At 34.6% G+C, this 11237-nt stretch overlaps 2 protein-coding genes across 3 annotated transcripts; both read right to left on the bottom strand.

The window, feature by feature from the left end:
- Window positions 1-1261: 1261 nt before the first annotated feature.
- LOC137832061 (protein argonaute 2-like) lies at window positions 1262-6686 on the bottom strand. The gene is given in 5 exon segments (XM_068640040.1): window positions 1262-3037; window positions 3923-4705; window positions 4707-4812; window positions 4815-5117; window positions 6151-6686. Coding segments are annotated over 5 exon segments (3066 nt in total). The 5' UTR covers window positions 6581-6686; the 3' UTR covers window positions 1262-1593.
- A 1580-nt stretch (window positions 6687-8266) lies between these two features.
- On the bottom strand, window positions 8267-10781 carry LOC137832062 (O-fucosyltransferase 23-like). Of its 2 annotated transcripts, XM_068640042.1 has the most exons (3): window positions 10445-10650; window positions 10002-10210; window positions 8267-9840 (listed from the first exon to the last, which is right to left on the bottom strand). In XM_068640042.1, exon 3 carries the CDS (start codon window positions 9778-9780, stop codon window positions 8731-8733), a length of 1050 nt encoding a protein of 349 aa, XP_068496143.1. In that variant the 5' UTR covers window positions 9781-9840; window positions 10002-10210; window positions 10445-10650; the 3' UTR covers window positions 8267-8730. The 2 variants fall into 2 exon arrangements, with proteins under 2 accessions (XP_068496143.1, XP_068496142.1); XM_068640041.1 differs by having other exon boundaries at window positions 8267-10210; window positions 10445-10781.
- Between the last annotated feature and the right edge of the window lie 456 nt (window positions 10782-11237).

Raw genomic sequence — 11237 nt, 5'->3', positions numbered from 1 at the left:
ATTTAGCAGATAATGAACTTTACAACCAAAACAATATAAAATTTACTCTAATACCTTATTTATTAGTAATCACCTTATCATACAATTCACATTTTTATTATCATAAAATCATATATTATTATTATATAATATATTATAAACATTATATATATATATATATATATATATATATATATATATATATATATATATATATATTTTGATGGTGAGGGTCAGGGTTGGAGACCAATGAATTCTAACCGCTACGATTCTTTGGTTCTAAAATGAGTGGATAGGATTTCCCAGGAAACCTGTTGAAAAAGTTAATAACAAAATGTGTTCATGATGCATGTCTATACCTGAGGTGTGAAATCGAGTGTTCCTAAAAATGTGATGGAATAATCTAAGGTAATGTTACCTTCAAAATCCTTTATACAATCAACTTATATCTATTTTTATTAATTAATTTAATTTATATTTCAATTAAATATCTTAATTTAATATTTTCTTATTAACAAGTTATCAAATAATAACCTCCTAACACAATAAAAAATAATATTTATACTTTTTCAGTCTATTCATCCGTTTTAAAATAAAAATGTTATTTTATTGGTGTTGGATAAATGTTGAATACAAACTGATCACCCGTTTTAACATATATTTAATAAATAACTTCTAATATATATACTTAAAAAATATTATTTTTAATTTTTAAAAATTATTATTATTTAAAAAATAAACCCACTCGTAAGTTTACGGATTAGTTTGGCTAAAGCTCATTTAATCCACTATCTAAGTAATCTCAACCCAAATCTATTTTAAAATATTTTGGCGAGACTCGACCCGTTTAAAGTCCAATTTGACCTAATCAATTTAATGAAAATATTAGTCTTGGACATTTAAAAACGAAACGATGAATCCTATGTACATCTGTATGCATGGGTGTAATTTAACTATTTACTTTATTATTATTATTATTATTATTAGTGTATATATATATATATGTGTGTACATACACACACAAACAAACCACTGAGCATGATAACCAAATTGCGCAGGTAATACACACAAGAACTACACATATCTCGAGCACTTCCATCATAAGAAAAATAAAGGAAAAATGAACTTACAAACATTACAATAATATTTTGTTTGGGCTGGGTTTTATATAACTTAACTAGTTGTTTAATTTTGAAGAGCTATGGTTGATCTTTGTTAAGGGTACCCATGTGTTACCTGTGTATAAATTACTTCTTTATCAACACTCTGTAATACACATAAGTTAATATGATAACCTTTCCTTTCCTCTATCTGAGTTACAATAACAATCTTCTAGAATTCCTTTTATAAAATGTGCATTGGAAATCATCCAAGTATTATAACTATAATTGTCATATTCTTCTATATTTTGGATATTAGCCATGACAGGGTTTGATTAGATGGTACAAATATGGCTTGCGAATAAAAATAAAAAGTATAAAAGAAAAAAAGATTATTTGAAGACAGAGTTATTAGATTCGCGCACAAACTTCACTATTTTGAGCGGAATATGCAATACACGTCTAAAGAGTATAAGGTTTTGCAGAACCTGTAGGAGAGTGGAGATGAAGTCCTTTAGATAAAGAACATTATGTTTTCCAGGTCAGCATGCAGTGAGTAAAATCCTTGTTCAAATGAGGTGGTTCGTGAAAGTGAGGAAGCATCTTTTGTTGAGTTTGGAGATTGCATCCCAATCCTTGCTTCATGGTATAATCGTCCTCTATAAGCAGCAAGGTCAGCATAATACACAGGAGGAACTAAAGATACAGGTTTAGTGCACTTGGCAAAGGTGAAGCACATATGGTATATGAGCTTCTGCAATTCATCAGATGTAAACTTGTGCTCGTCCCATAAAACATGGTAATGAGTAGGCTTGCTTGTACCAAGGTTTCCATGGTAACTACAAAGGTAGAAGTCAAACTCAAAAGGATGTATAACTTTTGTGTCCACAACTGTTCCTGGTAAAATATTGCCACTAGAAGATCCATCCCTCCAGCCCTCTGGGAAAAATCGAGTTTGATGTCGTTTTTGTGCTACAATTAGAGTGATTGTTGGAAAGTAGTCTACTCTTTGAAATACTCTCTTCAAATCAAGCAGTTCTTCGTTAAGAACCATGTCAAACTGGTACTCACTCACCCCATCACGAAAAATAACAATTCTTTCAGGCCTAACTCCATTCATCCTCCTATAGCATGAAACAAGCTCAAGGCAAACATCTCCAAAGCTCAATATTTTCTCAATTCGATTGTATTGTGGGCATACACGTGCTGCATAACGATTTGCAGCAGGCCAGTTAACAGTAGCGACCACAGCAGCAATTGATGGACTCCTGGTGTCTTGATAACCAGGATGGTTGACATCAGCCCCTAAAAACATCACATGTTCTTCACCCACAAAGTAAGGGAGCCCATTACTCAGCTCCACGTTACTGCCTCCAAGTTTGGCATTGATCTTGAGAGCCAGATTAGTATAAAATTTGTCCTCTGCTTCATTAGCACCATTAGACAAGCAGCATTGTGTCACTATCCCAAGTTTGGTCTCAGAAATCCATTTCAGGTACTTGTAACCAGGACTTTTTTTAGCCATTACACACAGAAGAAATTGCAGGTGTACGTGGTTATATTTACAAATGTTCTTAATTTTCTCAAGTAATTCAGATAGCAAATTATAACACGCAAGTATCTTCATTGAAGATTCTTCATACCAAATGGGCTCCTGCATGTATATACCCAATTTCTTGTATTTGCCTATAAGCTTTTGAATGAAATCCTTGCCTCTTAATTTGTACTTGGATGGCCCAAAACTAGTGAAATCAATAATGCCCCAATTCTCAACTGGTTTACCTTCCACCATTGACCTTCCAGCAAGATTCCAGTGACATTTTTCCAGATCCACTGTTAATTTAATGATCTTTCCATTTGGATCACCTAACTTTAATTCTGGAGGACCAAGTACACGTGCTACAATAGTTGTCATAGTTGTCTTGACATTCATTCCAAAATTTTGAGTAAATCCACCGCTGCCAAAAGAAAACATTGTAATGAGACATGTCTCCTATATATATTAGAAGATGAAGATAGTGGACAAATCATATATTAACAAGCATTACAAGGTAACGAATACAAAAATGTGCACGTTTGTATTTATATATGCATACTAGAACAATACTGAGCATCCTGCTGATAATTTCCTGGTTTGAAATTAACTACCGTCACAATATATAGAAAATTAACTTCATATGCAGTATTTCATCAGGAATCTAATAATATAATTTTCCTAATTTCTTGAGGAGTCTAGCATTAGCTGCGTAATTCATGTTATTTAACTACGAGTCTAATAGTCAAGTTTTATTATACTTCAAGGAACACTGTCAAAAAAATAATCTTCTCTCCTGTCTTTCAAAGAAAGCCAAGCCTCTTCATTTTCCTGGTATTTACAGGTCCAAAGACTACTGCTGTAAAGAGTAAAGTGCAATTGTTTCCTGCTAGCAACTATGGTTTTCCATCCTATCCTAGTATTACGTTTCTTGTTTAAACTATCCAAAGAATTCACCAACTTCAACATCTGCAGTTAGTACCACCAGAGCATGTGGACCAAACTTGTTGAGGGGCTTGCACCTAGCACCTGGTAGATATTTCAAGCTAGGTTGACAGATGTTTTCACAAAAAGTATGAAGTTTAGGAGATCATTTTCACCTTTTAAAACCCTATGCCTAATCTGCACGTGGACTGAATTGTAGAGTGCATGAAACCTGAAATTTACTCTTTAAATAAGTACCATATGACCTAAATCCATCATTGAGACATCACGTGCAAATGTAACTAAGAATCAAGGAATGTAATAATGCAAGTTCCAAAAGGCATACACATAGAGAAGTAATGCAATTGGAATAACATTCCCTTACCTGCAAGGTCCATCACTAGACTGCACCATCTTATGTATTGCACCCTCCCTCTCATTTGGGTGAGCTAGTGACATTGTTTTCAATGTATTTGCAGAAATACTATCCAGACGGTCTCTGGGATATCTTTGGCCCTCAACCAGAACACAGAATTCCATGGGTACATAGTTCTTCTTGTCTTTCCCTAAATCTAAACAAGGAATATCTTTGTACATAATTTCCTTGCCATATTTGTCTTTAAAAAAGGTAAGAAGACTAACATCCTTTGGGCGATTCCATTCACCGGTATTGTCAATGGGAAAAGTGACATACCTTGTAATCATAGGAGTTAATCTTGAAATAATGTATTTCCGATTGCATTTACGATGAGTCACATTGACTTTCAATCCAACAAGTGCGCCCTCAACACATTTCCTAAATTTTTCAAATTCATCCAATTTAAAGTTATCGATACACTCATGTAAGAAATCCAAGACTGGCATTCCCTTCCGAAAAGCCAAAACTGAGTAGTCTACACATAAGGACAGACCCTGAGATGTAGGCTTTAAACTATGCTGAAATCCCCCAACAGCAATTATCCCATGGTGAAGATCCTTCATCACTACAGGAGGATTTGTGGGATAGTAGCGTCCTCCTACAGAAACAGTTCGCCTAGCAGGATTCTCTTTCACCACCACATCCATACACTGTAAAATATCCCTAGGAATGGAGAGATTATGCCCACTAAGATAGTCCATTAACTTGCAAAGCCTGAGTTTATTAACAAGAGTTAAGGTAACACTATGAAATGATCTTTTCGTCCTCTCCATCAGTGATCTCCACAGTAAAGGTCTCTTCTGGTAACTGTACTGCACTATAAATATTTTTTGCACCGTCATGTGCAGTCATCTCCAAGGCAATCTCTTAGGATCATCAGAAAACAGTTTCTCTCTGATCATGGATAGATCAGACTTCGATAATCTCTGAGGCTGCCCAAATTTTGAAGAAACCTTAGGCTTGACACCAACACTATAATGCATTATTGTACGTTCTGGATCAAACTTAACAGGGAAATGATTCACACGGAGTCTGCTAGTTAGAATTTTTATCGTGCCACCATTATCAGGTCTCTGAATAGGTGATATTTTATCCTCTTTTTCACTTGATGTAGGAAACTGTTTTGATATTTGAAGTTTTTCCAGCTTGGGAATGACAGAATCTGCAAGGAAAATCAATAGCTAAAAAACAAATCAACACAATAATCACGAATATTGTTAAGATAGTTTGTTGTCTTTAGGCCTGCAATTCATAACAAAAAGAATAATATCACTTTTCATCTTAATTTGGGGTTTTCCTAGTTGAAACACTTTTACTAGTAATTACAAAAATGATCAACTCACTCTTTGCTTCTTGACTTCAGGAATTTCTAAGGAAAATAGTAAAATAAGATTCAGGTCCTGTTTGGATAAATAAGTCCATACTGTATAAAAATGAAAATAAGAAGGTAAAATTAATTTAATCTTCTCACAAGCTAAAACCAACTTATGCACTTAGATTTTACACTAATCCAACTTTTGTAAGAGTTAGAGTGTATAAGTTAATTTTAGCTTATAGAAAAAACTCATTTCAACTTATTTTCTTCTCTTATGAATTACTAACTGAGAATTTATCCAAACTTAACCTTTGCAATTTTCATCAGTTCACTTGCAAATTCTTGAAAATGGGAAACAAAGTGAGAATGCCACGTTTTTGTAATAATCAGTTAAAACAAAACCACTAAATTCTCCCTGGAGTAAACTATCATTTTAGTCTCCAAAAGTGTACCCCGAAAGTAAGAAAACTAGCAAATGGGTCCTTGAGATTCAAGTTGATTCATCTATGTTTCTAAACTTAACACCTTACTAGCAGTTTTGGTTAAACATATATTAGAATTATTACTTCGAACAGATTCTTTTTAATTTTGAATTACCATGATCAACAATTTGCAATATCAAAAACTTATTAGAATTTGTTAAGTTTAAACGGCTAATAAAAAAGGACTATGCGCTTTCAGTGACTTCAACGCCTAATTTACTTGCTGTCCACTGTAATAAATGATTATAGAGTCAACACTAACACTCCATGTTTAGACCTGACACAAGAGGAATCTTTCTGTAGTTTCTACAATACAATCCCTATTTGTAGTCTTAATACTCGATCACAGAGAGCAAGTACCGAGCGGAACAGAGCATTTCTTCGAAGAATGGATATACCTGCAGCCGGAAGAGCTCGCCAAAGGTCGTTAGGGTCACCGCGTCTTTCAACGCCACCGGAACTCGACGCACTAGGTTTGCGAACACTGTAATTCTGGTTCCATGGAAATGCCGTTGAACCTGTTCTCGATCGTCTCCATTCAGGTTCCCAAACACTAGTACTCGCACTCGCGCTCGCGGTTGGCTTCGAGCGCCTCCATTGTGGTTGGAGTAGAATTTCCTCTTCGCCGCCACGGTTGGAAGGTTCGGAAGGAGGATCGATTGGCCTTGGACGGCGCCATTCAGGTTGCAGAATGAGGTCCGGCTCAGTTCCACTTGATCGTCGGCATTCTGGCCGCAGATTCGGTTCCTCAGGCAGTTGCGGTGGCGGAATTTCTCTTCCGGTGTAACCGCTTGGTTGGGCTTGGGTACCGGCAGCACCGGTTTCCATTAGTGGAAGGGGTGAGGATTAGAGAAAGAACAATAGGTGAAGGAATTGAAATGGAGGGAGATTGTTTATATAGGAATTCACTCCACTCATAAACTAAGCAATGGTGAGAGGGAATTGTGTTTAGTATATGATTCAACAAAAATATAAAAATATATTTAAATTCAAATTTATTATTATCATGTTATATTAGTACGACTGGCCGACTCAATCACATTAACAATAAAGAGGCGACTGCGTTGCACACGTGACCGATCGGTCGATGATGTTCAAGTCAAAGGTTTACCAGATTAGTAAGGCTAATCCACAGTTAAGGGTGGTTTAACACAACCCTAAACGCAAGCCAACCTCCTTAATCTGACCCAGCAGTGAAGTCCATTAAGGTAATATAAATAGCACGCATTTCAATGAGAAATGTACATTATCTACAATATTCCGATAACCGAGTGTCGATACTCCACTGACTTGAGTGTTTGAGTGTTTTTTGAAGGTACCACTCCGCCTAAAGAGCAGGACAACTGAAGGATGAGAAGCACAATAGAAAACACCAACCAAATCCAGGAGTAAGAGTAGGAGCAATCGTTCTCTAGATCCCAAACTCGTTCGAGAATAATTATGTTATGTATGAAAAATACATAAAAAAAAATTGCTATAACGGATAATGTGGTCACTTGAAGTCTAACCTACAAATCATTGTTTTTTTTTGGTGTCATTATCATATCTTTGATATGTTTGGGTTTGTGTGTGGTTCTATTTTTTGTCTCTTTGTTGTACTGCTGAGTCTGGTCCAGCCACCATTTATTTATGGGCCGGATACAGACAAATTTAATATAAAAAAATACTACATTTTTTATTGTTTTAGTATTTTTTTTTAAATGTTATTAATTTAATTAATTTTCAAACATGCTTTATTTGGATTAATTAAATAAAAGCTAAAAAAGAGAGGTTTTATTTTATTTTCTCTTATTCATTTAACAAATATGACTGCACTTTATCTTGTCTTGGACTCAGCAAATTAACAGCGGAAAAAAATTAATTGATGATGAGTAAATTTGAAATATTCATATTTGTTTTGATTCTCACTAGAAAAAACTAAATATGAGAAAATATATTATACTCTGTCATCAAATCGCCAGTAAGTACAATACTTATTTTTTTTTTAGTTTTCGTGATAATTAATTTAAAAAATATATCAAAGATTATTTGAAAACAAAATTCTTCCTCCAACACTAAATATGATAAATTAAAACGACTTGTCCAGAACATTTATTATTTTTAAGAAGTAAATTAACATGATTCAAATAATATTTTTTCAAATATAAAAAACAAAAATAGAATTTTATTTCTAAATTTGAGAAAGCAAAAGCAGGTTCACTATAAATTTCTAGGTCTAAAAATCATATAAAGCCTTGCTTTTAGCAATGACTACTGACCAAGTTTTATTGAAAGTGTGAATAAGAAGAAAACTTTATGAACCGAAAAGTTAGGTATCTCAAATAATCCGAGGTGACTGACTTTAATACCTAAATAAAATCTCGCCTAAGTCAAATTCTCAAGATTAGAAAAACCACTAACAAGTTTTTGCATCAATAAAGGAATCAAACACAAAATCTGATAGATTATGAGTCTCTTCTTTACTAACTAAACCTTGGTAACAGTTAATTTCCAAATATGGAATTCTCAAGATCATTTGCAGAAGAAAACAAAAGAGGGTTCACTTTTTCTTCTTTAATAACTAAAATGGGCCCACTCTGTGATCTCTCAAGTGTACAACAAAAATAGACACGACCAGAATACAGGTATAGAACTCTTCTCTCAACCTTCTGCAATTCTCTCCCACGTGAACCCAATAAATCAACAGTAACACCAACCAAACTATTAACACAAAAATGTATAAAGAAAACAAAACTTAACCTTTCTGAACTGAGAGTTTTTTAACAACCAAACAGTGTCAGAACTGAGAAATTTGTTTCAAAATAGTGGGCTCAGTTTTCACAACGAGAAACTGTACCTCAAGTGTGTTCACTACATCAAAATCCATCTTTCTAAGTGTGGATATCATGCCCAGAAGTGAAATTGTTGAGCCACAAAAAAGAGGCTCTTCATCTACTCAAAAGGTTTGTAGCAGGAATAATTAATTAGACAAGGGACTGTTAACAAGAGATGTGATTGGTTCCATAGCTGATTGCTTGAAGATTTGATTCTGACATGTTTGTAACCCATCTCATTGGACCGTTTGATGTTCCTAGTACGTTGTAAGCATAAGAGGGCCATCTTACATTTTCTCCGCACAAGTTGGTGGCATTCATTCTGATCATCTTCTGTGTTCTTTCCAGAGCTATAAGACTAGAAAATGTTGAGAAACTGTTTCCCACAAAGGTATCAGCTCTTAAACACACTTCATAGTCGATTGCAGACTGAATTAAATAGGGATACTTCTTATAAATTCCATCAACACCAAGTTTCTTCTTCTCAAAAGGAAGAAACCCTTCTTCCCAACCTTCAAGTATGGAAGAATTGTTGAGGAGTTTATCAGCAACAGCAAGATAAACAACAACTGGAGTCTTCAAACCAGCAATGTTCCTAACTCTTTCCACTATCTCTTTCTTGCTACTGCAGATTTGATTCGTGTTCAATCGCCTCTCTAAATTTTTACAGTGAATCATCCAATCAATTTCTATCCTCATGTGCACAGCAACATATGGAAGGGGCTGAAAAGAAGATGCATCATTGATGATACTGTTCTGCATTTCCACTGCTTCAGTGTTGCCTGTTATCTTTCTTCTAACAGCTCTAATCCTAGACACAACTCTGTCTGCTTCCTTAGCGATCTCTTCAGTCAAATCCAAGCATTCAAAAATCATTGCATAGTCCTTCACAGGCCAATGATCATGCCACAAGAAAGGGTTCTTCCCTACAATCCGAATTACCTCGTGATCATCTAAATAGCCCTTACCATGCTCCTTCAATTGTGACAAATCTCTCTCCACTGTCCACCTCCTGCCACTTCCCTTTTCCATTTCCAGCACTTCTGTTCTATTCGAGACATCTGAATAGCGCCCCAACCGGACAAAACCATTGCAAAGGGTATTAAACTTATCAAATTGGAAAACCTTGTCAAAGGAAATAGGTTGCAAGAGGTCAACTTCTTTGTAAAACAATGAGGCACTAAGGCTTGGCATCAACAATGTTCTATTCAGCATTCTGGCAGTAAGAGAGGCCCTTGCAAATGCAATCTTCTGGTTGTTTAATCCCCACACAATCTGGGGAACCACCAAAAACTTATCTTGCCGAATTCCAAAATCGAAATTCAAAAATGGAGTGCGGATATATACAAAGTTGCTCCATTCAATCCTGTCAAAGCCAGGGAAGGATGGAAACAACAGTGCTCTAAAAATTAAAACAGTAACAAGTAAAATCATACATTTGCTGGTTACTGAATTCATTGTGCTGGCTGAGAACTTCGACAACACTTCCATTAAAAACTCAGATTACAGCATCACTTACAAAATTGATCATTACCGATGTGGAGAAACCAGGCCAACAAATTCGAAGGTCAGGATCCAATTTTGAAGGACCCCACAATCTGACTCGACTGATGAAAGGAATAACGATAAAAGCAACAATGAATATCTACAAAAGAAGAAGAAAAATGACGGGAATCAGCTATGAAATTGTGATGCTAAAAAATGAATTCTGAGTATTAGTCACGGCGATACTTTCAAAGGATAAAAGGAAGAAATGAGAAAACAGGCACCACAAATAACGCCAAAACAAATGGCACACATGTGAGAAACATCATCATAGCCTATTCCTGTAACGACCCAGAAATTTGAAAAGCAAAAGAAAGACGAGACAATGAAGCACCTTGAATAAACCAAATTGGGAGTTGAGAATCGATGGGGGTGTGATGAAAGGTGAAAAAGGAGGGAGCTTGAGCGAAAGAAGAGTATTTGAGAAAGATGGGAAAGAAAGAAAGAGTGAAGTGTTGGGAATAGAGAAGAATGGACAAGAAAAGTTGGTAGAAGGAGAGAGAGAGAGTACAGAAAAAGAGAAGGGAAAAGTGAGGGAATAAGAAGAAGGCGAAGAGGACAAATGAGATACGATGTTGCAGTTGCAGAGGGAATGGCTAATGTGTAACAGAGCCAAAAACCAAGGCCAAAGTTGCGCATGTTACGGAAACGCTTTAACCACGTTGCCCTTTTTTCTTTTCCCATCTGCGTTTTCCTTTTGAAAGTCGTGTAATTTTAATTCAATTTTCTGTAAATTATCAGATTTTTATTTTATTTTAAAATTAGATAAATCATACATATCAAATACGATTTAATTTTACTGAAATTGTGAATATCTATGCTATTTTTGTAAATTTCACATAAGTTGTATACATTACATTGTTTTTTTTAACAAAAATTATTTTATCAAAAAATATATACGTAAAATACAAATTTAATTAAAATATCATAAATTTTAAATACGATATTTAGTAAGTATAATAATTAAATAGAGATTAATTTTGATTGTTAAAATTTTGGTATACCAATTTAAAAATTATTTATCAATATTAAAAACTAATTTAGAAACCAATAATATTTTAGTCTCTAAAATAGTTTTTAATTTAGTTACTATAGCAATTAAATTATTTTTTTTTTTAATTAATTTT

Source organism: Phaseolus vulgaris, chromosome 6 (genome assembly GCF_000499845.2).
Source record: "Phaseolus vulgaris cultivar G19833 chromosome 6, P. vulgaris v2.0, whole genome shotgun sequence".
Classification (NCBI taxonomy): Eukaryota; Viridiplantae; Streptophyta; class Magnoliopsida; order Fabales; family Fabaceae; genus Phaseolus; species Phaseolus vulgaris.
Note: the sequence above shows the minus strand (reverse complement) of the source record. Positions and strands in the feature narration are given on the sequence as shown.